Source organism: Bidens hawaiensis, unplaced genomic scaffold, assembly GCF_021521415.1.
Source record: "Bidens hawaiensis isolate Kalapana, Puna unplaced genomic scaffold, B.hawaiensis_p1.1 tig00017718_1, whole genome shotgun sequence".
Classification (NCBI taxonomy): domain Eukaryota; kingdom Viridiplantae; phylum Streptophyta; class Magnoliopsida; order Asterales; family Asteraceae; genus Bidens; species Bidens hawaiensis.
In genome coordinates, this window is record NW_027492674.1 from 274601 (window position 1) to 299532 (window position 24932).

At 36.4% G+C, this 24932-nt stretch overlaps 2 protein-coding genes across 2 annotated transcripts; one reads left to right on the forward strand and one right to left on the reverse strand.

Annotated features, from left to right (window-relative positions):
- Positions 1 to 20445: 20445 nt before the first annotated feature.
- Positions 20446 to 21210, reverse strand: LOC143554507 (uncharacterized). The gene has a single exon (XM_077044242.1). The coding sequence runs from the start codon at positions 21208 to 21210 to the stop codon at positions 20446 to 20448; it is 765 nt and encodes a 254-aa protein (XP_076900357.1).
- Positions 21211 to 23463: 2253 nt separating this feature from the next.
- Positions 23464 to 24917, forward strand: LOC143554495 (protein ALTERED XYLOGLUCAN 9-like). Its single transcript, XM_077044235.1, has one exon. The coding sequence runs from the start codon at positions 23464 to 23466 to the stop codon at positions 24499 to 24501; it is 1038 nt and encodes a 345-aa protein (XP_076900350.1). The 3' UTR covers positions 24502 to 24917.
- The last annotated feature ends 15 nt before the right edge of the window (positions 24918 to 24932 follow it).

Sequence of the window (24932 nt, forward strand, 5' to 3'; positions counted from 1 at the left end):
GCAATTCAGCTTGTACTTCGTAACACGATCAGCAGCTCGTTAAACAGTGTAACGACACCTTGTTTCTTCACGAAAACAGCCCTCAGCACCTAGGAACTCTCTTGCACGCTAACCAAGGTTAACTATGTGAAAACTAAGGTGAAAATGGGATGAAATGGCTTGAACCCGTAGCTGCCCTTTTATAGTTGAGTTTTGCAGACCATCGCGTAGCGCGATGATCTTTTCCCCAAGGCCGTCGCGTAGCGCGACGCCTTGATTAATCAGAAGTTGCCACGTGTTGACACGTGGTTGGCCACGTGTCCCGGGTTAGTTAACCTGGTCATCGCGTAGCGTGATGAGACCAGTGAGTTTCTTCATCGAGTAGCGCGACGCCTACCTTTTTCTTGAGTTGTGTGATTCTCTGTCGTGTAGCGCGATGATGCTTATCAGAAAATCATCGCGTAGCGCGATGAGTCTTAAAACTCAAATTTTTCATTTTAAATCTCTAACTATGTGATGAAATATTTATACAATTATTTTCATGAAAAACAAAGTGGATTAATATACCTACCTCACGATGAGTGAAAAAAACTAAAAACAAACTTGTCTTTATATAAATGGCATTCTTTTGACAAATATATGCTATATAAGTTAAACATTGTTCGTACATACTTTGATATAATAGATCTCAGAGATATCCCTTACGTAATTAATATCATAACATTCTGAGATAGACCCAAAGGGATAGGGCTGTCACTTTTACCCAAAAAAAACCCGTACCCAAACTCGACTAACCCGAACCCCGAACCGAAGTAATTTGGGTTGGTTCTTGGGCTTGATGTATAAGTTTCGGGTCAACCCGAATAAACTTTTAGTTTGAAATTAAATATATTTTTAGGTATAATAGGCTTAGTGTTAGTCACTAAAGTTATCAGAATTTAAGCCTAATCGAATGTTGTCATTCCAACTATTATGAACAGATTGTTTATTGTTAATTAATGTTTTCCGTTTATTACTAATAGCAACCGTAATCGAACAACCAAATCACGTCAGATTGAAGACGATTATGGTTCGAGTTAGTTACTTAGTTTTACTCTTCTGTTGGATTATTTTATGACTTTATCAAGTTATGTAGGTTTATTATTTGATTATTTTCGTTACGAGCAAAGAGGAATATGTTATTTTAATTTTAGCATTGAAATTTTTAAAATTTGTTTGTTTTTTTTTCATTTTCTAGGATACTCGAAACCCGATTAACCCAACCCGAAAAAACCCGAACCCAAATTACCCGAACCCGAAAAACCCGTGAGAGATTTGGGTTGGGTTTCGGGTTAAGATTTAAAACTTTGAAACCTGAAGAACCTGACCCGAAAAACCGGAAACCCGAAACCCAAAAAACGAACCCGAAGAACACCCTATAAAGGGACGTTAGTCTTGTTCCATATGTTTTACCTTAAATGGGTTCTTACACACGTAACAAACAATATTGCTCTCTTTTAGAGGATAATAGGATCATTGGGATTAGTTCCTCATGCTTCATTAATTAGAAGCTTTATGTTGGTTCAAGTCCATACTTGTTCAGATATTGCTTAAATTCAACACACTAGATATGTATATCTTAATGTGAAGCATCTAAAAGAGTAGTAAGATATCTTTAAGGGAAACGAAAGACTATAATTGAAAAGAAGAAGTGAGAATTCAAATCGGGTGATTAATCTAAACTTTGTCATATTCAAAGTTAAGAAAATGTAAATTCCAGAATATATTCTTATGTCAACATGGGGGAGTCATAATGAATTGATAACAACAACCTAAGTTATAATGGCATAATATGTTGATTAATTACAACATAATTATCAATAAATGTTTTTGAAAATTTATCAGTGGACTCATAAGTATATTAACTCCATATAAACTATATATTGAAGACCTACTATGATAAAGTTAGCTATCATGTATCTCAAATAGTAACAGTTCGAGAGGTGCTGCATTAAAATTTGAATATAAAATTAAGGAAAATTGGTTTTTATTAGTCCCAACTATTTCATTTTGGTCGGCGTTGGTCCCAACTTTCATTTTGGCTGGCAACGGTCCCAACTTTCACATACGTTTCTTCCACCAGTCCGCGACTAACGGGGTATTATTTCCGTTATGTCATTGCTGACGTGTCCATCCAACTTGTCAAAAACAAATGACATGGCTGCCTAATTGTCAAACTCAACCTCTCCAATAACAAGCAATACTCAACCTCCTCGTTGTCTTCTTCAACTCTCTACTTTTCTTCTACGAACCACCATCAATGGCTCACTCTCTGAACTTCACCGTATCAACAACCCCCCACTCACCTAACCTCACACACTACCAATACACCAAACCCACATCCCAAACCCCTCTTCGCATCTTCCCCATCACCAAACGCCCATCAAAACCACTCCTTCTAGTCTCCACAGCATCCGACAACAACCCCTGAGCCCCGTGCTTAACCACGGATCACATAATCAACAACTGAACCAAACCGATCACAATTACCACTAATTCGGGTTCAATTGAGGTAGATGCAATGATAGATGCTGAGCTGAAGGAGAATGGGCTTAGGAGTACCCGGCAGATGAAGCTCGTATAATCAAGGAGAATGCTTATTGAGGTGTGATCAATTTGGGGATTTTGAGAATTAGGGCTTGAGAGTGAATGAAAGTTGGGAGAGAGATTAGGGCTTAAGTATAATCAACATAAACAGACATAATATCCACATTGGCTGCCATATAATATTTTTTTGACAAGTTGGATGGACACGTCAGCAATGATATAACGGAGTTAGTACTCCGTTAGTCGCGGACTGGCGGAAGAAACGTATGTGAAAGTTTGGACCGTTGCCAGCCAAAATGAAAGTTGGGACCAGCGCCGACAAAAATGAAATACTTGGGACCAATAAAAACCAATTTTCCTAAAAGTAATTATTCGTTTATAAACGAATTAAGAAAAATAAATTTTTGTATCGAATACATTCATGATATGCTTAAGGATCCTTTAACTAATGGTCTATCGGCCATAAGTATTATGAAAGCGCTTATAATCATAACGGGTTTATTGATGATCATGTACAACTGCGTATCATACTATGAATGATTAACTATTAATTTTTCCACACTAATTTTGATTTTGTATGTCTCTTAATATGTTCTGAATGCATAATGACATATAGACAAATTACTATATAGATCAAATGTTCTTAAGGCCTTGCTTGAAAATTTTAATTATAACTACTTAGGTTTTAAATAAGAACTGCAGTATGATTAATGGAGGTCTTGAGCTGATTTTCAATTCAATGATTGTATTTCTCTGCTCCAGTTTAAGTTTACAGCTAAAATGAGTGTTAACTCCTGACCAGGCTTATCTAATACTCATAATAAATGATTACTCGACCTAGTGGGAGAATGTAAGAATAAATATTAATATTTATTTATTTATATGTGGCCATTATAATCATTTATATAATATCAAATCAAAATATATCATATATTAGTTTGGTAATTGTTGATGGGTCATATTACTTGTAATTAACTAATAAAGGTTTCCCTAGGGTGTATATAAAGGGAGAGAATAAATTAACATAATAACCTAATCACAAAATTCACGTGCCTCCTCTCTCCCAAGGCCAGGTTCCTCTAAAGAACCCTAATTCCCATCCTTAACTATATATATCCTATAGGGGAACTCGATCAAGATGGCAAACATGTCGACTACATCATACTCTGCTGCTATTACTGCTCTCCCTGTTGTGACATGTTCATAGCTTTAATATTTATCATGTTTTCTATTACTTTCATGAAACACTGATCAACATGATTTAATAGATTTCAAAAGTAAGGATTTGTGAAAAAAATCAAATTTTAATGGTCTAAACAGTTTTGTAAACCTTTTCGTGATGAAAATAAGTTTTAGAACAATGAAAACCAAAAAGGAAAATAGGGTTTATCAAGTTTTTAGTCCATGCCTTCCGATTTAGATCCAGATTTATGGAAAATATGAAGAACTGATTAATCAGCATCGCTCTTATACCACATGTTGATCAATTCTTCATGAGAGTAATACGAAACATGATAAATGTTAAACCTATGAACCTGTTACAGCAGGGAGAGTAGTATCCACAGCAGAGTATGATGTAGTCGACATGTTTATCATCTTGATCGAGTTCCCCTTTAGGATGTATAGTTAAGGATGGGAATTAGAGTTCTTGAGAGGAACCCGGTTATGGGAGAGAAGAGACACGCGAATTTTATGATTAGGTTATGATGTTATTTATTCTCTCCCTTTATATACACCAAGGGGGAAACCCTTTATTAGTTAATTAAATGTAATATGGTCCATCAACAATTACCAAACTAATATATGATAAGGTACAATTAATATTTGATTTAATATTATATAAATAATTATAATGACTGCATATAAATAAATATATATTAATACTTATTCTATAAAATGCTTTTAACTTAGTACAGAACATTGAAGTTTTTAATGAATAAATAAAGTTAAGCCAACTAAAACTTGAGCCAAAAAAATAGTTGTTTTAGATCTTCAAATTCTAGGGCCTCAAAGCATAGTGTTGATAATGAGAACGAATGTATGTTTGGCTGATCCTATGAGGTTGTTCTCGAAATTGTGTCTAATGAAGCAACGGAATGTGTGTTAATTTGTAGGAGATTAAATGGATGTTTTGATTTCAGATATTGATGAAACTTTCCTTTTGAATCTACCTTATTACGCATATACAATTTACTTTTATTATTTTACATGGCATTAAAGCCTTGTAGTTCTTTCTTAATTCTCTTATCTCCTTACATATCATTCTTCGTTGCTTTACCATCATATATTCGTTGGTCGTCAGCTCTTTAACGTTATGCCCCGCCTTGTGTGAAGACATTTTTTTTCTTCTTCGGCCTCTCCTCTTGCCTTGGACGCATTATTGTCGTCATGCCGCCACATTTGTAGCTCCTGTCATCACAACTTTTGTTGTCTCTTTGTATCACTATTATGGTCTTAGATATGTCACCACTTTTTCCGCCACAAAGTTGCTTATGTTTTACGTTTGCCATCAACTTCATGTCTCATGTCGCTATTGGTCTAGCCATAACTCAACAGTCGTCATTTTCCGCCACGGAGTTTTCATACTATTTAACACATTTGTATATTTATTTATCAAGATTGTATGTTCTACTTAAATCTTCCGTGTTTTTCGCTTCAGCGTCCGTTTTCCTCCTGCTCTCATTGTTAAGGAGTATTAAAGAGAATATATTAGTTTGGGTTATTATTATATAATTACTTTGGTTAGAAAAAGTGATTTGATTATCTTTAATTTCTAATCAAGCACAATACTTTATGGGTTTTCTTTATTTTACATCACTTAATTAGTTTAATACGTTTAATCAAAAGTAACCATTATGAGCTCCCTAAATGAAGGTGGAGGGTCAATCTAGAACCTGATGCTTTATGATGTAAAAACATCAAGGATTGGCGGTCTAGATAATGACACCAAACCTTAAAAGAAAAGTTGGCAATGGGTTATAACTAGTTTTTGGCACGTTATTTTGGTGGGATTGAAGCAACCTTCTCAAAGCAGGGTACCTATAGGCCTGGATGCAAAAATTCCGATCAAGTGCCAATTAATCGTTAGTTATCACCCTACCGGCCGACTGACAATTACTACAACACTAGGCTATAATCTTTATAATCTTGAGGTGAAAAGGCAAGGCTATGCGAGTGATAATAGCTTTTTGTCCTGGGCCCAAGCACTGGGCTTGGAGAAGGTAGGTTGCTTATGGGCCCAAGAATATAAACTTGTGCAAAATGAAACCATGCAATCTCTAAGCATATATGATCAAAAAGTTGGGCTGCTTAGACTCTTAGTTAGAGCACCATAATTGGAATGACTGGCGTTGAATTTTTTATAACTTGTGTTTGTTGTGTAAATATACAGATGTATTAATCCATTTAATGAGAATTTCATAGATCATGTTAACGAGTCGAATTCGATATAATTTTTGAAACAGAGTGATACTACAAAAGTTTATAACGTGTGTGAAAATTTTGATTCATATTTATCATTACTTGGCATCTATATAATATAATATACATAAAAGAAACCTTAAAAATCTTAGGTGTCGCGATATAGTCGTTCCCCCTTTTTATGGAAGCCACCAGATTGATTTAGCCCGGTTTGACCCATTTAACCATTCTCAAATTTCCTACAAACCATCTCAAACCGTAACTCCGTATCAAGAAAACTTTTCACTGATGTCTCCCTACACCCTAAAATTGCTCTCATCTCACCGTCCTCACCACCACCATCGTCAATTTGGGTAAATTTCAAACCCTAATTTGCTTTCTTTCATCTTTTTCTCAACATCTTCACTGTGTGGATGAGCACAGCAACAAATAGGTATTGTATTTGAATCATCATCTTCTAAATTTTCTTTCTGATTTTCCTAAGATTAGTGCTGGATTTCCTTATCACCTCAGACTCAACGAAGATTAAGTCTGTAGTAGCCCCAGCATATTCAGAACAACCGATATGTGATCCTTCCTTAACTCTTTCTCCTTTCCTTTCCTTTCCTTTCCTTTCCACCCTTAACAATAGAATTCCCGATTTACTCCCCTAAGACCAACTACAAGCATTATCTGAACTACTCCTTTATTATTGACTAACTTTATAAGATGGTTTACTATTCCATAGGTTTGTAATAAAACTAACATGTTCGACCGTTTTGTGAAATAATGATCTTCTGCCTGTTTAAGAAACCAAAGCTGATAAGCTTGGCCCATTAAAAAAAACTAACCCATTCGAAACAGTTTAATAAAAAAAGATTCATCTTACTTGAGCCTGCTGATGATGTAGTGAAAGGCGGTCAACACCTTAGACCCTTGATCATAAAGTGTTGATTAAAACAAAGGCCCAGACACCCGAAATTAAAGGTTTACGGACATCAATTCAACTGAAATTTTGATTTAAATGTCATTGCTAACAGGTCATCAATCATCTAACTTTTGTGTCTACCGGGCGACCAAAACAGATTCGGTTTGCGGTTTTCCAGTTAGTAATCAACAAGTTAGTTTACATGGTTTGTAAACAGATCCGGTGTGAATTTGACAATGTGTCAGATTTTGCATGAATGGTATTTTGGTCGTCTACAGTTTTGAGTCTCCAAAAATTTACATGCGACAGGTGTATTACGGGTTTGTTTTGATGACCTACTGTATAGTTTGTTTAGAATGTAAAGGTATATTATTTTATGTATTTATCATTTGTTTTTAGTTTTGATGTTATATTTGATTGATAATATGTATAAGAATTAAATTGATTATGCAGGAACAATATGTGTGGATTACTGTTAACGAATTAGCAAGAACTAATAACAGATAATACTGAGATAATACTGATAATAGATAATTAATGGATCCATGACAAATACTTATTACAGAGAGCGTACGAACGGTGCATGATTTCGGTAACGCAACAATAAAGTTAACGACTTTATTCATATCAGACAAAGCTTGCTCAAGAAGTGTACTAAATTTGTACTAAATTTAGAGTCAGTTTCAACTGTTTGTTTTTTCTTCTTTTAGGATAATATTGCCTAAGATGTGAGAGAATGAGCCCAAGATATAAGAGAACTCCTTACAAGCCATTGGAGAATTACTATGCCAAGATTCATTTAAAGTTGATTATTAAAGGGTCGTATTCTAATTTAGGATACATTTTTTTTGAGAACTTGCAATTTGTGTTTATTGATAACGGGCCAACATGTTAAAATAATTGGGTCTGTTTGGTATGGGTTAATGGAATGGGCGATGGAATGAAATGGACGAGGTAATGGAATGGTAATTTGGATAATTACCATTCCATTGACATGTTTGGTTACCATGTGGGAATGAAATAAATCATTAGTCTTTATTTTCTGATAAGCTAAAAAAGTTTGAATAAAATAAAAATGGTAGTGAGTGGCAGTGGGATGGTGGTGGTCGGCGGCGGGTAGCGATGGGCGGCGAGTAGTAATGGTGGTGGGAGGCGGTGGCGCTGGACAGGAGACAGGAGCGATTGTTGGTGGTGGCAGGTGGTGGTAATAGTGGGTGGTGGTGGTGACGGCGGCGGAGGCGGTGGTGGATGGTGGCGGGAGGTGGAGGCGGTGTTGGTGGGTGGTGAGAGGGCAATGGGTAATGATGGTGGGAGGGTGGTAGAGGTGACATAGTGTAAAAGTGGGATACAATGAAAAAAAACAAGGGGGTGGATGGAATGAATTTGGGGTGTTTTAGGGGGAAGGGAATGGACATGGTAATTGGTGATTCAATTTCATTGACCAACCAAACACATTTTTTTTTCATTCCATCATAATGGTTTATTCTATTACGCCTCTCATTCATGCATACCAAACGCTACCTTAAAGTTACGAATTTGTCAATTTTGGCTTTAAGGTCAACGTTATTTAGTAAAATGGTTTATCGATTGATAACATGTAAATAACAATGTTTTATTGATTGATGGCATCTCCAATTTCTTCTCTGTTGACCAAAAGTTTAACCTTTATACTTATGCAATATAACCTGACATGAAGATTGTAGGTGGGCCTCTTAGTATATATTAATAAATCATATTTGCTCCTTCAATTGCAGTTTCATCATTGTTATGTGTTGCAAGTTTTTATGCTTTTGAAAGTCGATATGAGTAAAAGTCAGCTTGAGTTGAAACACATTTTTGTTTCTAAATATATTAACTAAACCGTACTTGTGATCTATCAGTTTCATTTATATATTTGCTGCTTTGCTATTGCTGATTAGGGTATGTTTGGCTTATTGGCTTTTTAAAAAAAAAAAAACATTTTGAAAAGTAAGGATTTGTCGCTTTTTGAAACAACTTTTTAAGTTGTTTTCAAACTCAGTCCAAAACATGCTCTTACCATTTGGATTCTTTTCAAATGGCAAATTATGGATTTTATTTATGGAGCAAGTTTTATTTTACATGTAATTTAGTTTTTATTTTTTCTAATTTTAGTTTAAGCGCTTAAATATTTCTCATGAAGACATGGGCAAAAGGGTAATGTTATCACTGACCACCTTGACTTAAGTCAAACGATCCATTGAAGGTGGAGGGTATGTTTCTGTGAATGCTTAATCTTTTGTTGACTTAAGTCAAACGATCCATTAAAGGTGAAGGGTATGTTTCTGTGAATGCTTAATCTTTTCTACTTGATTTATGGTTCCTATAATGGACTCTAATATGGGTGAATTTTTAGGAATGAAAATAGCAAGCTTGACCCTACACGGAAGAAAAATAAAATTAAATTTACCAAGTATGTTTCTTTATACAAACAGTTATTCAAAATATATATACATAATAAACAAAGAAGAAAAATAAATATAAACAAAATTTACTATCTGTAAGTTTATAAATATTAATTTTCATCGACCTAAAAAATGAATATGAAAAAACAAAACACCATTAAGCCCGGGATTCAAATTATATATTTACAATAATATAAAAAAATCTAAATAAACCGCGAGATATTCATGCTTTTAAATTATATGCACCATGTCTAATGTGCCAATTTCATTGAAAACTAAGTCGTTAATTATTATTACAATTTTTTAGAATCAATGACTTACTTGATTGAGCACTTGATTTTGTGTTTTTGAGTTCATCTAATTCAAACTTCAAACACATTATTTGTATGATTTCTTAAGAACAGTAGTGGTTAATTAGTTAAAAACATAGTTCGTGTGGTGATTTTTATTATTACAGTCTTGAAATTTAAAACAATTGGGGGGGGGGGGGGGGGGTAAAAAAGTCTATAACCAATTTGAATATACTTTTTGATGTTTGGAATTTTATTGCATGCAAGACTGTACTTTCGTTTCAAAGACACCAACTTAACACTAACCAAAGATGACGCCGTTGTCGAGATCCGAGGTGTTATTAAAGAGTTGGTCAGCAGGGCATTCGAGGCTATATCTAAATTATCTGAATTTGAATCTTTTGCTTACGATTTTAGCTCATTAGTGGTGGATGATAACAGTTGAGGCTTGGGTTGGCATCAAATGTTTTTGCTCATTTACCACATTTAAAACTTAGTTACAAGTTTTTCCGGTAGAGAAAATGAGTTTTACGGTTAAGCTTAAAGAGAATCAAAACCCAAGAAATTGTCATTGCATTTAACTAATGTACATTGCTGAAACTGTTGTTATATCGTCATGAGAATAACATAGCTTTTGAAATCGTCTTTGAAATCTCAGTAAATATTTATTGTAAACCCAACTATAAACCTACCAATCTCAGTTGAAATAACCCAAGCGTTAAAAAAAATATAATGAGCATAAAATAACTAACATATATGTATTAAATTAAAACAAAATTCTGTTGACAAATAAAACAAATCATTACAAAAAATTAAAATAGCAAAACGATTAAAAAAAAACTAAATAAACCCCCGTAGCACGGGGTTTAAAAGCTAGTTAGTAAATATTTTAAAAGAAGTTGCCACGAGCCCATCTCCTTTTAAATATACGAACTTAAGTGAAAATTTAAAAAACGGAAAATTGGAAATAAATAATCTCATCTTTTGTGTATTGGCTGATTATAATCTCACTTTGAAAAATCACTAGCAACGGTCCCACTTTTTAACTATTTTTGTCTCACTGGTCCTCCGTTGAAAAATACTTAACGTCGTTATGTTTTTTCCCTAGTTTCAAACCGATGTTTTAGGGCTTTTGATCGGAAGAACAATATGAGTCGACTGATGTAAAACTTATCTCAAAACGGTAATTCAAATGGCTTGATTTTTGTTAATTGGAAATTCAAGCACCCGAATTGAAACATTGTTTCATCGTTTGGATCACCATTTCGAGATAAGTTTTACATCAGTCGACTCGTATCCTTCTTCCGATCAAAAGCCCTAAAACATCGATTTGAAACTAGGAAAAAACTTAACGACGTTAAGTATTTTTTAACGAATGACCATTGTGACAAAAATAGTTGAAAGGCGGGACCATTGGTAGTGATTTTTAAAGGTGGAATTATTATCGGCCAATACATAAAAGTTGGGATTATTTATTTCCAATTTTCTTTAAAAATAACCGACATTAAAATACTATATTATGAACAGGGTATTTGTGGTTGTGCTTACAAAACAACCTTTTCAAGTAGTAGACTTAATAGTTTTTTTGGCATTTAAACCAACACTTTTGATGTTATTTGATGTTCAATAATTTCAAACCCTTCGCATGGGTTTGACGTGCATTTGTATGATATGGAGAGGCCTACTTATCTCGGGGCTGCACAGCGATTTTGAATGCTTAAATCGAAATGAGATTTTGTGACCATTTCATGAAAAAAAAAAAAAAGTTGCTTGGAACCAGTCTCAAACCCAAGGCATGTGGTTTAGCAAAACAAAAGTTTACAGCTAGACCAACACATAATTTTGTGTATAGGGCACCCATTATAACATTATCAATATTTATTTATTTATTTTCAGATTTGAAGGCCTTAATTAAGTGTGGACCTAAAGTCCTTACTTGGTTTCGATGCCCACAGGCCGCCCATGACTTATCTTATAATTTATTAGCTATATCTGTCTTTGGTTTCATTGCTTGTTGTTTTACATGGTTGACTTATCTTTTCATAGATTCATAGCTAGCACATGCAATCACTTCTTCTTCTTCTTGTATAGATTAAGGTGTTAAATGAAGTTTGTTCATACCAATGCCGTCTTCGAGAATCTCTAAAAATTCAAGGATCCGGAGCTAGTAAAAAATGGGTCTCCAAAATATATACTCATTAATTCCTATATAAAAAGTAAATAATACGTCGATAGTTATGATAACAATAAACAAAACAAAAGTATAATAGCAAAATAGTTTAATTTAAACACTTAAACGAATGTTGAAATTATCTACCATTTTTGTCTTTAAATCAAAAAGTCATTCTTTTAATATATGTAAAGAAGATGATATAACTATTAACACGAGTTCCAATAAGAATTAAACTCATGTCATAGGCCATGTTAATGAAAATGAAGAAAATAATGGCTCTTTATCGTTTTTAGTTTAGATTGAACATTGGACTTAAGGGGAATTATAGAATGAAAACTCATTTGAGTTGTGAAAACCCTATATAGCATCGTTTTTTCTTTTTTTTACATGTAATATATGTTGTTACATTTAATACAAAACATCAAAAAATCAACAAAAACATGTTTTGCTATTTTTTAACATTTTTTTACTAATTTTTATATATGTTTTCAGGAGATGGAAAATGTTATATTTACTTTTACATTTTTTATTAACTTTAATTGTGAACCACAAGTTTTAAACTTTAATTAAAAACATGTGGTTGAGAATGAGTTTCTAGAGTTTTCACAACTCAAGTGAGTTTTTATTTTAACCTTACCGTTGGACTTAAAACTTAATGAGATCTATAATTACTTTAAACAAATAAAAACAAAAAAAATTAAGAAAATAAATGGTAGATGTAAGATTTGTTCCTGTTCATGTCATTTTGTTGAAGAGGATTTTACCAGTTGAGCTAGATCAATATATTGATTCGTGAGAATTTGTATATTATATATATACGAATGCTGGAAATTTTTGTGCGTCTAAAAAACTATTGGGCCTAGGGCTGTAGTCCTCTCTGACCTCCCTATGGGCCGGGCCTGGTTCATACACATAAGCCCAAACACAGCTCGTGTATCTGTAGGTTGACACAGATGCAGCCCTTCTAATCCAAAATTTTCTTTACTTTTCATATTACAACTCTAGTTTTATACAAAAACACAAATGTTAGTATGTTACCAGCAAATCATGTTTAAACCATGGAACTTAAAACAACAACCATGCCCAGTGTAAATCCCACCAATAGCAAAGCTGTTAGCAGGATCTGGGGAGGGTGGGATGTAGGCAAACCGTACCTCCATCCCAAAGGATAGAGAGGTTGCTTCCAGAGAGACCCCCGGCTCGAAAACCATATGCATGGGATCAATAATAATAGCGATATCAGTAATGAATACTAAATATGTGTTATAGTAATAATAGTGATATTAGTAATGAATAGATCAATAATAGCGATATTATAATGAATAGATCAATACTAAATATGTGTTACAGTATGTGTTATAGTAATAATAGTGATATTAGTAATGAATAGATCAATAATAGCGATATTATAATGAATAGACAATACTAAATATGTGTTACAGTAATAATAGTGATATTAGTAATGAATACTAAATATGTGCTATAGTAATAATAGTTGTATTAAATATGGAAAAAGATCAATAATAATAGTGGTATTAGTAATGAATACTAAATATGTGTTATAAATACTAGTTTGAGGATAGGGTATTATAGTAATATATCATTTTTCCATTCGAAATAAGGTAAAGAAACGCCCCCCTATGATTGAATTATAATCAAAACTCTACGTTTCTTCTAAAAGTCCTTAGCCTTAATCCTATGTCTCCAAAAATTCATATCCTTAACCATGTACTCGGAGATGTGCAATTCTAGCAAATCATGCTTAATCCTCCCGGCCCAAGTTAATTTAGGACGTCCTCTATCCCTCCTCTCCTATATACTAATAGTTTCTACAGATCGGACAGGAGCCGTCGTCTCTCTTTTCTTCACATGTCCAAACCATCTCAATCTCTCTTTTTTTATCTTATCTGAAATGTTAGCAACCCCAAATCTCTCTCAAAAAACATCATTTCTTATTCGGTCCAATCGTGTGTGCCCACACATCCACCTTAGCATTCTCATTTCTGCTACCTCTAGCTTACGTGCATGTGACTTCTTGATGGCCCAGCAGTCTGTTCCATATAACATGGCCGGTCTAACCGCGACCCTATAAAATTTACCCTTTAGCCTGTTTGGGAATCTCTTGTCGCACAAAACTCCTGTAGCCGCCCTCCATTTACTCCATCCAACTTGGACACGGTGGGCCACGTCACTATCTATTTCCCCGTCACTCTGGACAAACGATCCTAGATATTTGAACTTCGTTACTCGCGGAACCACATGATCTTCGATGGTGATATGGATCTCCTCATCATCGTTTATCCCCCCAAAGTTACAATGGAGATACTCGGTCTTTGAGCGACTAATCCTTAAACCTTTATTTTCTAAAGCTGCTCGCCACTCCTCTAACCTCATGTTCAGATCTTGTTTTCTCTCAGCCACTAAGATAATATCGTCTGCGAACATCATGCACTAAGGGACTCTCTCCTGAATTGACTTTGACAACTCGTCCAAGATTATTGCAAAAAGGAACGGGCTGAGTGCTGAACCCTGATGAAGGCCTACTTCCACCGGGAATAAGTCAGTATCCCCTAAGGGTGAACGCACACTTGTTGTAGTGTTGGCATACATATCCATAATCATCTCTATATATTTCCATGGGACCCCTCTGCCCTCAAGGCTATCCCAAAGCAGTTGACGTGACACATTGTCGTACGCCTTTTCTAGGTCAATGAACACCATATGTAGATCACGCTTTTTCTCCCTATACTTTTCCATGAGTCTTCTTAGGAGGTGTATTGCCTATGTAGTGGACCGCCCCGGCAAGAAACCAAATTGGTTCACAGTAACCTGCGTTTCCCGTCTAATTGTAGTCTCTATAACTCTTTCACATAGCTTCATAGTATGACTTAGTAGCTTGATGCCTCTGTAGTTCCCACAACATTGGGCATCTCCTTTGTTCTTATAAGTAGGTACTATGACGCCGCTCCTCCATTGATCTGGCATCTTACCGGACTTGAAGACACTATTGAATAGAGTAGTTAACCACAAAACTCCTTCCTACCCTAGGCACTTCCACACCTCGATAGGTATGTTGTCTGGGCCGACTGCCTTAGCCCTTCCCATCCTCCTTAGTGCATTCCTCACCTCTTCCTGCGTAATACGTTGGCAGAAGCAATTATTCCGTTGTTGTCGTCGTAGGAGTGCATTGTCGTTTTCTTCTTGGTAGGCCCTCTCACTGTTGAAAAGGTTATGAAAATAGGTTTTCCATCTTAATCTGATGTCCTGCTCTTTAACTAGTACATGCCCATCCTCACTCTTTATAAACTTCACAGCCCCTAGGTCTTTCCTTCTATGCTCCCTTGCTTTGGCAATCTTGAACATATCATGTTCCCCCTCTTGTGTTTCTAAATGTTCATACGTCCGTTTATAGGCAGTGTTCTTTGCCTCCGACACTACCTTCTTCGCCTCCCTTTTAGCCTTTTTGTATGACTCCTTCAATCCCACTCTCTCTTCCTCATTCGTTGTAACATCACAAAAATTTAGGTTCAAACTTGACAAATTAATAAAACTTAAGGACTAAAAATATTCATGGCAAATGTAAAGAGAAAAATAAGACAAAGAATGGAAGTAGTTTATGTTAAGGAATGGAGTAAGGAGACTCCATCCCACATCAGAGAAAGAAAGAAAAATAAAGCACTTTATAAGGAGAGAACATTCCATGGAAATGTTCTTAAGTGGCCCACCACTCTCCCTAGTCCTAGCGGAGGGTGCGAAGCACCCGACGCGCACGGGCTCGGGTGAAGGGCGATGGGCGCAACGCTATGATGACGCACTTTGCACTTCGCACGCTCGCATCGCCAAGAGCCGCCTTTGTATTTTTGGATGATGATAAGATAAAGATATGGCAAGTTACCAAAAGACCATGGACTAAAAATGAACAGATTCAAATTTTTGCATCTTCGCGATACGCGAAGAATCCAAGTTGTGCATCTTCGCGATACGCGAAGATGCAGTACACGTGGAGAGACAGGAACGACACGTGGCAAGCCTACGCGGCGACTCGGCGAAGCTAGTGCTGCTTCGCGATACGCGAAGTTGCACAAAAATTTCTATAAATAGGTCGGCCATGGGGAATGGTCCTCACCATCCAACTCACACTTCCAATTACACATTGTCTCGATTTACGTGCCACGACCCGAGATGGCGATATCCCGACAAGCCTTACCTCGAAATGCGTGCCATAACCCTACTTAAATACCCTCTCGACTTACCTTCAAGTAAAAGTGTTGTTCAAGTAAAGTACAAGCATTTCTATAAATAAGCCATTCAAGGTAGGGGTTCTGCCCGATTATTATAATACAAATGGCTTAGACCCTAGTCAGGGATATAGCCCGTACCTTGATTTTATAAAGTGGAAATAAGATTTTATAAAGTCGAGATTATAGATAAAATAATACTTCTTTATTTTATATAAAGATTGTATATTTCTTATAATAAGAATTTGAAATATATGTTTTCTTCACGAAGAAGAAACAAAGGTTTATAAATGATTAAAAAGAAAAGACTAGAGGTCCTTATATTTATAAAGAGATAAAATGTCAATGTAAAGGTTATGCAATCGGACTAAAGGTCTGAAGCTAGATCATTGATCTAGTACTTATAAAATGTTATTCTCGTGCTATAGGTCTGAGGTAACGAGACAAATTGGTGAGAAACACCAACCAAGAAGAAAGGTGAATACGTCCAACTTTTTATAAAACAAAGTCTTGAATGTTTGCATGGGATTATATCCCTAAAACTTTATAAACAAAAGTAATACTGGCCCTCAGGCATACGTTTGTCTGGATCCTTACATATGTGGGTAGACGGTGGGCACACCGCACCACACTTACTAATACATCCGCCACGTTGGGCCGGACCCAAGTAATGTCCGAAAGGGGATTATCTCGTGTATATTGAATAGTTGCCAAGACCACGATGCTGCGGTATCGCCTGAGAGGTTTCAAGTATAACTAGAGGTTTATAATAGTATATTTAACTTGGTTGTTTCCTAAGCCACGATGGGCCGGGTCACAAGATACCCGTGGGAATAGTTAAGTAACTTAAACTATTTTGAGTCAACGTGTTTACCAGCATGTGTTGCTGAAGTTTTTTTTTATAACTGTTTTACAGGTAATGAAGGATAGGTGTTTGGAGACAGAGGATAGCCGTTAGACGATCTGATGGCTCAAAGGATGTTTTAATATTAAAATAATGTAAATCATGGTTTTAATATCCAAACACTTTTGTATAACTTAACGGTTGTTTCAAACCCCGTGATTTGAATATAATAATATATTATTAAAAGTCTTCCTCTTTACAACCTTTAACTCTGATGTATTTACAAAACAGGCACTAACGTTGGGTTGTCACGCCCAGGCTCTAAGCGGGGTGTGACATTCGTGCACCTCATAAGCTCCCTAAAACTTCCTTGTTTGTCCCGTATCTTTTCTTGGACGACCTCATTCCACCATCACGTCTCCTTATGCCTCCCCATCTTTCCAGTCGTAACCCCGAGAGTGTCCTTCGCTACTTGGGTAATCGTTGTCGCCATTGCTTCCCACATGTGGCATGAGTCCTCTTCTGCTCTAACCAAGGTCATCAATTGTGACATTTGAGCCAAAACAAGAGACACCTCAGTACGTATTTACCGATTAAGCAAATAAACGCTTTTTGCATAACAAACGAACGATTAACCGAACGGGTCGGGTTATGACCCAGATATCTCGGGGGGGGGGCCATCTATAAGTGATATACGATCTATAAAAGCTAAAACATTAGAAATATGGCCTTAGTTTGATAGCAAACAAGTTAAACGAAAATATGCTCGTTTAACTACCCGCTATAGATTTAAACGCAAAAGATAGTTACAAACCAAGCATTGTATCATCCGTTAAGCCGAAAAAGACTTACCAAACACTTATTTGAAATGTTTTAAGTGATCCGTGAAAATATTTTTGATTTTTACAAACATATAGTATGCTTTTATAATTTTACACAAAACTAGCCGAAAAACACTCGTTTTCGCGCTGTTTAACGCACCCGATAAGTTTTTCGCGCCAAAAACCGAACCCGAACTAAATTTGGACCTGGGCTTTCGCATTTGGGCCTTTAGAATCAGATTAATGGGCCAAATTGGGCCCAAGGCAGCCCAATAAAAATTCCGGCCGCAGCCCACCCCCCACCCCCATTCTTTTATAAAACTTATTTTGGAAGCTTGTTCATTCATTTTAGTTGATAAGAATTGAGGTCCAAGCAGCTCTAAACCTGAGTTTCCAGAAAACCTTCAAGCCCTAAGGTAAGGAGCTTAAATAAGTAGCTTTTGTACTTGTTTAAACTTGTTTAATACTATAAAAACATGTCTTGGTTACTAAAAATCATTCCTAACCGTGTAAAAATCCTAAAAATGGTCCATAAACATGTTTTGATCATACACATGGTAAGAAACCTGTTTTGATAGTTTTTTTTTTTGCCATAAACACGGATTAAAGGGTTGAAACGGCGTTTTTACGATTCAAAAGTTCGTTTTTGTGCACTAGCCAAAACCCTAAGTTAAGGGCTGTTATGTTGATGAAAAATTGCTTGGTTTGTGATATAGGACTTGTACCTAGCCTTCGTAGAAGCACAAGAACCTGAAAACTTGATTAAAAAGTCGAAAACGAGCCAAACCCGCTAAGGTAATGCCGAAACACTCGCTTACGGGCTATTTAGGTTAAGGTTGTGATGTGCATATTGTTAGGACTTTTTCAGAGACATCAGGGACCATGTCAATGAGCCTCTGTTCAAATTTGGTAATTTTTCGACCATCCGAGAATATTTGGCAAATTTATTACCAAATTGGGACGTTTATTTGGGAAAAATAGCTAAAATACTTCAAAAATTATGAAATTTTTCTGGGAACTCAGATTTTATGTATTTTGATCACATATTAATTTTGGGATCATTTGGAGAAGTTTAAAGGTGTTTTGTTTATTTGCGTTCGTGTGAATTTTTACAGCCGAATTTGGGCCGAAAAGAATATTGCATGAGCTTTTTACATTCTGGAATTGATACAAGTTGTTGTGGGACATGATTTGAGTATTCAGGAAATTTTTTGGAATTTTTGGAAATTGTTTGGGGTAAACGGACGATTTTCAGGCGAAATATAGCTGATAAAATGAATTTTTATAAATTAATAAATCAGTAAATAAATTCCAGAAATATTTTTATAAAAATCTAAATATTTTAATTGATAAGTGGTTAAATTTTCATAATTTAATGATTAACGGTTAATTAATTATGATAATCTGAATATTAAACAAATTCAGTTTTTATAACAACCGGCAAGTTCGCGACAAGTGAACCTGCGGGAAAATCAAAACACCAAGAGTGATCAAAAATCATATATTTGGACTAATTAAGTGAAAATGAACTTTTCTATAAGAAACCTGGACAATCCGGGTGGATTGTGCGCGTTTCTTCTCAAATCAAACTGAATAAACGGAAACGGGCCCCGTGGCTAATCCGGGACCCCAGTATGTGAACTTTCTTTATAACTTAATCATTTTATTAACCAATACATTTACTCAAGCTTATTTTCCCATAACTGTTTTCTGAATGCGTAAACGAGCAACTTGACCCAGCTGAGAAAATGGGAATCTGAGCCAAGTTCGGGTTTAAGTATTAGACATTGAACAACATCACAACCTAAGCCTATTGCCACTTTCTGGGCGTTCCAGCTACACCCAGATTAGTTATACAGCCCAGTTTAGTATTGAGATTATAATAATATTAAAATATTAATATTATTATAATATGGATTATAGGAACTACTGATAGCGGACCGAACAAACCACGAGCTGATACAGTACTGAATATCTACTAAACCGTGAGTTTCATGACCCCACTTTTAAACTGTTTTACGAACTTTTGGCGGTGAAAAGCATGTTTGATTACATATGCATATCTGAAACATGTACTGATGTGAATTATCTAAGTGCTAACACACGAAAGTCCCCACGATCACAGTGATTAACTTCGAGCCGGTGGCTTGTGAATAGTACTATTGGTTTGACAAACCCAAACGGAATCGGCCTGGTTGCCGTGTCACATAGCGCCGTTTGCACATGACCATATTTATACAAACAGGCTATGTAGTGTTAGACATAGCTACCGGGGCATGTTGTGGGCGGAAGGGGAGCCACAGTGGTTGATTGAGCGTGGGAAATGGATGCACGCAGCACATACAGTCAAGGCTTCACTGTAGCTTAGCATAATTACATCATTTACATACATACATACTTATTTCATGATTACAAGTGTTAACTTGTGAATACTCATTACTGTTTTCTTGAAACTTGTGAAACTCACCAACTCTAGTAGTTGACCCGTTTTAAACTGCTTTTCAGGTGTACCTAAATTGGATCGATTTGGTGACCTGTTACTTGCCTGAGGTGTGTGGTTGATGTTACGTGAATAGAAGCAAGGGCGATAGTAGTAAGAATGTATAGTTAACGAACTGGTTTTGTTTGTACCACCTAGACTGTAAAACAATGATAGAACAAAAAAATGTAATATATTGTAAATTAGTTTGTAATGTTTCTTTATAAACAATGTGTTGATACCAGAGGTGGCTGTTACATTCCCGTTTTTGGCTTCCGCATTGTGCTAGTCAGGGTGTGACATCAATATAAGCTCATCCTTAAATAGTAACAGCTTGTCGTCCTTTAGTTTTCCCCATCGAATCCTAGGTGTACCTTTTCTCTCTCGCTCAATCAACTTATTTCTAAAGTCTATATCTGCTACCAGCAATCGATGTTGAGCCACAACCGTCTCTCCCGGTATCACCTTACAATCCCTCCACCAATGTCGGTCTCCTTGCCTCGTCAATATGTAATCGATCTGTGTGTTTCGTCCCCAGCTGCTAAAGGTAATCAAATGTGATTCTCTTTTTTTAAAGAACGAATATAAAATACCTAGGTCATGGGCCACTGCAAAGTCCAGGAGATCTGTGCCAGATTCATTCCTATCACCAAACCCAAAACCCCCATGGACGACTTGGAAACCATTGCTCTCCTTACCGATATGACCATTAAAATCACCTCCTATGCACATCCTCTCATCCCTAGGTATGGCCCTTACCACCTCGTCTAAGCAATCCCAAAAATATCTTTTTTCCCGATCTCCCAATCCAACATGTGGTGCGTAAGCGCAAACTACTGTCACTACTTCCTCACCTAGGACTAGTCTTAACACTATAATCCTATCATTATGCCTTATCACCTCCACCGCACTATTGTGCAGTTTCTTAGCCACTAGGAACCCTACACCATTCTTAGCCCCATTAGACCCCGAGTACAAGATCGGAACACTTAGCGGAGCTCCCGTATCCAGTACGTCCATTCCTCTCGTTAGACCTTCTGTAGCACTCATAGCTACGGCTCTAACTCGATTGTTTCCTAATAATTGTTGTTCCTCACAAGTCACATTAATTGGTTGACCAACGGTATCTTGACCATTACACTCGGCCCCTTTATGCCCTTTTCATCTAGTCTCCAGAAGGCATGCTATCTGAACCCTACGCCTTTTAAGCACATCCACCAACTCCATACATTCCAGGAAACCAAATGTAATGTATGTACCCTACCTTTTTCCTTACCTACACCCCTCCTGTCCAGACACGGTCTCAAGTAATAATAATTGCTTCTATGGTTTATGATTGTCGCTAATCACACAATGCCAAGCAATAGCCATAAAAAAATGTAGCCATTAACCATGGAACTTAAAACTATTTTTTAAATTTCAAGTTTTTATACAAGACTAACAACCGAATTCTAGTTTTGACATAAAATGCCCTTAAAAATTAACGGGTGTGGGATCCACCAAAGAATATGTATATTTGGCACCGCCTAATCTAGCTAAATGCATATTTAACTGATCCATCTTGTTCAGACTAAAACAAAAGTCAAATTCTATGTTTGCTTGTATCATGACTTGCCCGAGAAATGTATATCTAAAGATGAAAAAAAAAATCATGGCCTTCCAATCTCAAATTTTGTTCCATCCATTTAGGTGTTCATTAAAACACAACAAACAACGCAAACATACCTATCAAAATCCCACTGGTAGCAAAGTATTGCTGAATGTGAAAGAATGAGATATACATTTATCCAAGAGATAGAGAAGTTGCGTCTAATGAGTCCTCAGCTTTAAAACTATACTTGGACCGGAAAAATAGGGGTGTTCTCTAGGTTGTATTTTTGGGTTTCAGGTTTCTAGTTTGGGTTAATCGGGTTTCGAGTATCTAACCCGAAAAAAAAAAAAAATCATTGTAGTAATCATGTATGAAAAACTGAAACAAGTAAACAAGAAGCGGGCTTGTGTTTGAGACAATTCCCTTAAACAGATTCATGGTCTGTTCCCAGGGTCACCTGCCTTAAACGAAAACGAAGTAATGGCATTGCGGTAGAGAGTGGTGTATTTTGGTGTGCCTAGAACTGTGGCATCTGAAATGGTTGTTTTAAAAACATAAAACCCGTAAGCATTCGCGGAACGTGCAGGCATGCACGAGTTCGAAGAAATTTTTTATAAACATAAAACCCATAAGCATTCATGTCCAGGGAAGTGCGGACACGCATGAGTTTGGAGAAATTTCCAATCCAGGAACCCGGGTAGGACTTGTGGTAAAACATATCATAAAAATTCAATGGAGTACTAGTAAAGGCTATACCTTATAAACAACTCCTCATTTTGTTTCCACATCGATGTGGAATGAGCTTTTACCACTTCTATATTTGAAATTCATTCACACACTTATACCCAAAACTTCCATCAATTATCATCTTTACTTAAAGTAAATAAGCAAATAAACCAACATAATTCAAACCTTCAATCCTTAAACAACTAAAATTAGATAGTTAAATGATAACAAAAATCCAAATTAAAGCAAGCTTGTCATCGAACAATAAGGAACACACAGCTACAGTGGAATTGATTTCTAATTAGCAGAACCAATTTGTAAAATCCAGATTCAAGTGATCCTAAAGAACCTATTGAATGATGGAATGCCTGACGAACCGATCGAATGATAAGATAATTAACCATATCGAATTACTTTGACTATGAGACGAGTAATTAGTGGAATTAAGGCGATAGCAAAATAGTAATCGATAGGGTTAACTTGAATCAAGTATCTAATACCGGAATCAACTATCGAGCATCTCTTTTTTTTTCTTTTTCTTTTTAGAAAGACTGACTATCGAGCGTCTAACATTATTAATTCGGGCATTCTTGGTTATTCGGGTTTTACTGAAATACCTAAAAAAAGTAATCACTGCTTGACTTAAAATACCCGAATTCAGGTTTCCGGAATAAGAGTACTGTCGGGTTCGGATTTACAGTTTCTCGAATTGGGTTTCGGATTGAGATTAAAACATTCATACATGTTTTTGCCTTTTTAGATCATCATTCAAAAATAGTATAGAAAAGCAATAAAACAATGACGATGAAATAGTCGGTGGTCGTTGTTTCTTTCTGCCTATCTGTACTGCACCTTCACCGTCTGTTGCACCGTATCAATCAAATCCTTCCCTTTATTCACAATCCAACATACCCACCCACCAACCTTAACCTTAATCAATCACCACTTGTTCATAATAGATCAATTCAAGAATCAACATACAAAACATGTTCTTCGGGGCCGTCCAATTGGGACTCATGGCCGCCTGCGTTGTATTATTCGTGCCAATGGGTATGGCCGGCTGGCATCTCAGCCGTAACAAAGTTTTATTCTTTAGCGGTGCTTTGTTCATCTCACTCGCTGTATGTATTCACTTAATCCCTTACTTCCCCTCATTCTTCCCGCAATCGCCTAGTGTTTTGTTTCAGCAAGATCTTTCGAATTCGTGCATTTCGTTACTAAACGACGTCGTTTTTCAACCCAATTCAGATGGGTTTAATTGGAATTGGGGAAACAAGTCTAGATCTTTGGATTGTGATTTTCAGAAACTGGGTCGGGTCGATGTGTCGGATCTGTTAAACGGGTCGTGGGTTGTGGTGGCGGGCGATTCGCAGGCGCGCTTGTTTGTGGTGGCTTTGTTGGAGTTGGTTTTGGGGGAGGACGAGATGGAAGCGATTCATGGCGATTTGTTTAAGCGCCATAGCGATTATGGTATAACTGTTGGTGGAATCGGGTTGAGGGTGGATTTTATTTGGGCGCCTTATGCCACGAATTTGACCGAGGTTGTTACCGGGTTTAAACGAAATGGGACTTACCCGGATGTGTTAGTGATGGGTTCCGGGTTGTGGCATATGCTGCATTTCACAAATTATTCGGATTATGGTGCTTCGTTGCGGTTGCTTAGGGATTCTTTGTTTCTGTCGCTTCCGGTGACTAGGAAGTTTGATGCGGGGTTTGATTCTAGTCGGGTGCTGCATATGTTTTGGCTTGGGATGCCAACGTTGATTAACGAGTTGTTGAATACTGAGGAGAAACGGGTCAAGATGACGCGTGAGATGTGTGATGCCTATGATCAAGAGCTTTATGAAAGTAAGATCTTGCGGCGTGATGGTGGGTCTTTGTTGTTACTCGATGTTGAGACGTTAAGTGGTAGATGTGGGGCTGATTGTTCGTTAGACGGGATGCATTATAGCGATGTGGTTTATGAAGCTTCGGTTCATGTTATGCTGAATGCTTTGCTTATTGAGTCACGTCAAAGGCTATGATGTAGAATCGACATTACATCAAGCGCGATTGAGTTCCATTCATTTCAACACGTTTCAATATCATTGGTAAATTCATAGGATTCCCATTTTTGTTTTCTTTTTGTTTCGGTAACAAATGATACTGTAGATTTTGTATTCAGTAGAAAACAGCTTAGGATTTGCAACTATAAAGCCTGTGATGTTTGATTAGATGGTTTACATGCCAAAAGGATCTTGTTTGTTTGTTGTTCAATAGAGAAGAGTATTTGGTCTCTTTCACTTGAATCATTGAAAGTTTATAGATTTGAAAGTTAATGATTTTAAGCACATGTGCAGCAAGGTAAATGTTCTCTCTTTCACACGACTCATGTTCTCATTATTTTGGTTTGTTGCATTTCATAGGTATTACAACTTCCTAATACTTGTACCGAAACATTTGTTTATTAACTAAT

Bases quoted from the DNA above. Each gene is read 5' to 3' on its own strand.
- LOC143554495 (XM_077044235.1), top strand. From the start codon at position 23,464: ATGTTCTTCGGGGCCGTCCAATTGGGACTCATGGCCGCCTGCGTTGTA.
- LOC143554507 (XM_077044242.1), bottom strand. From the start codon at position 21,210: ATGAGTGCTACAGAAGGTCTAACGAGAGGAATGGACGTACTGGATACG.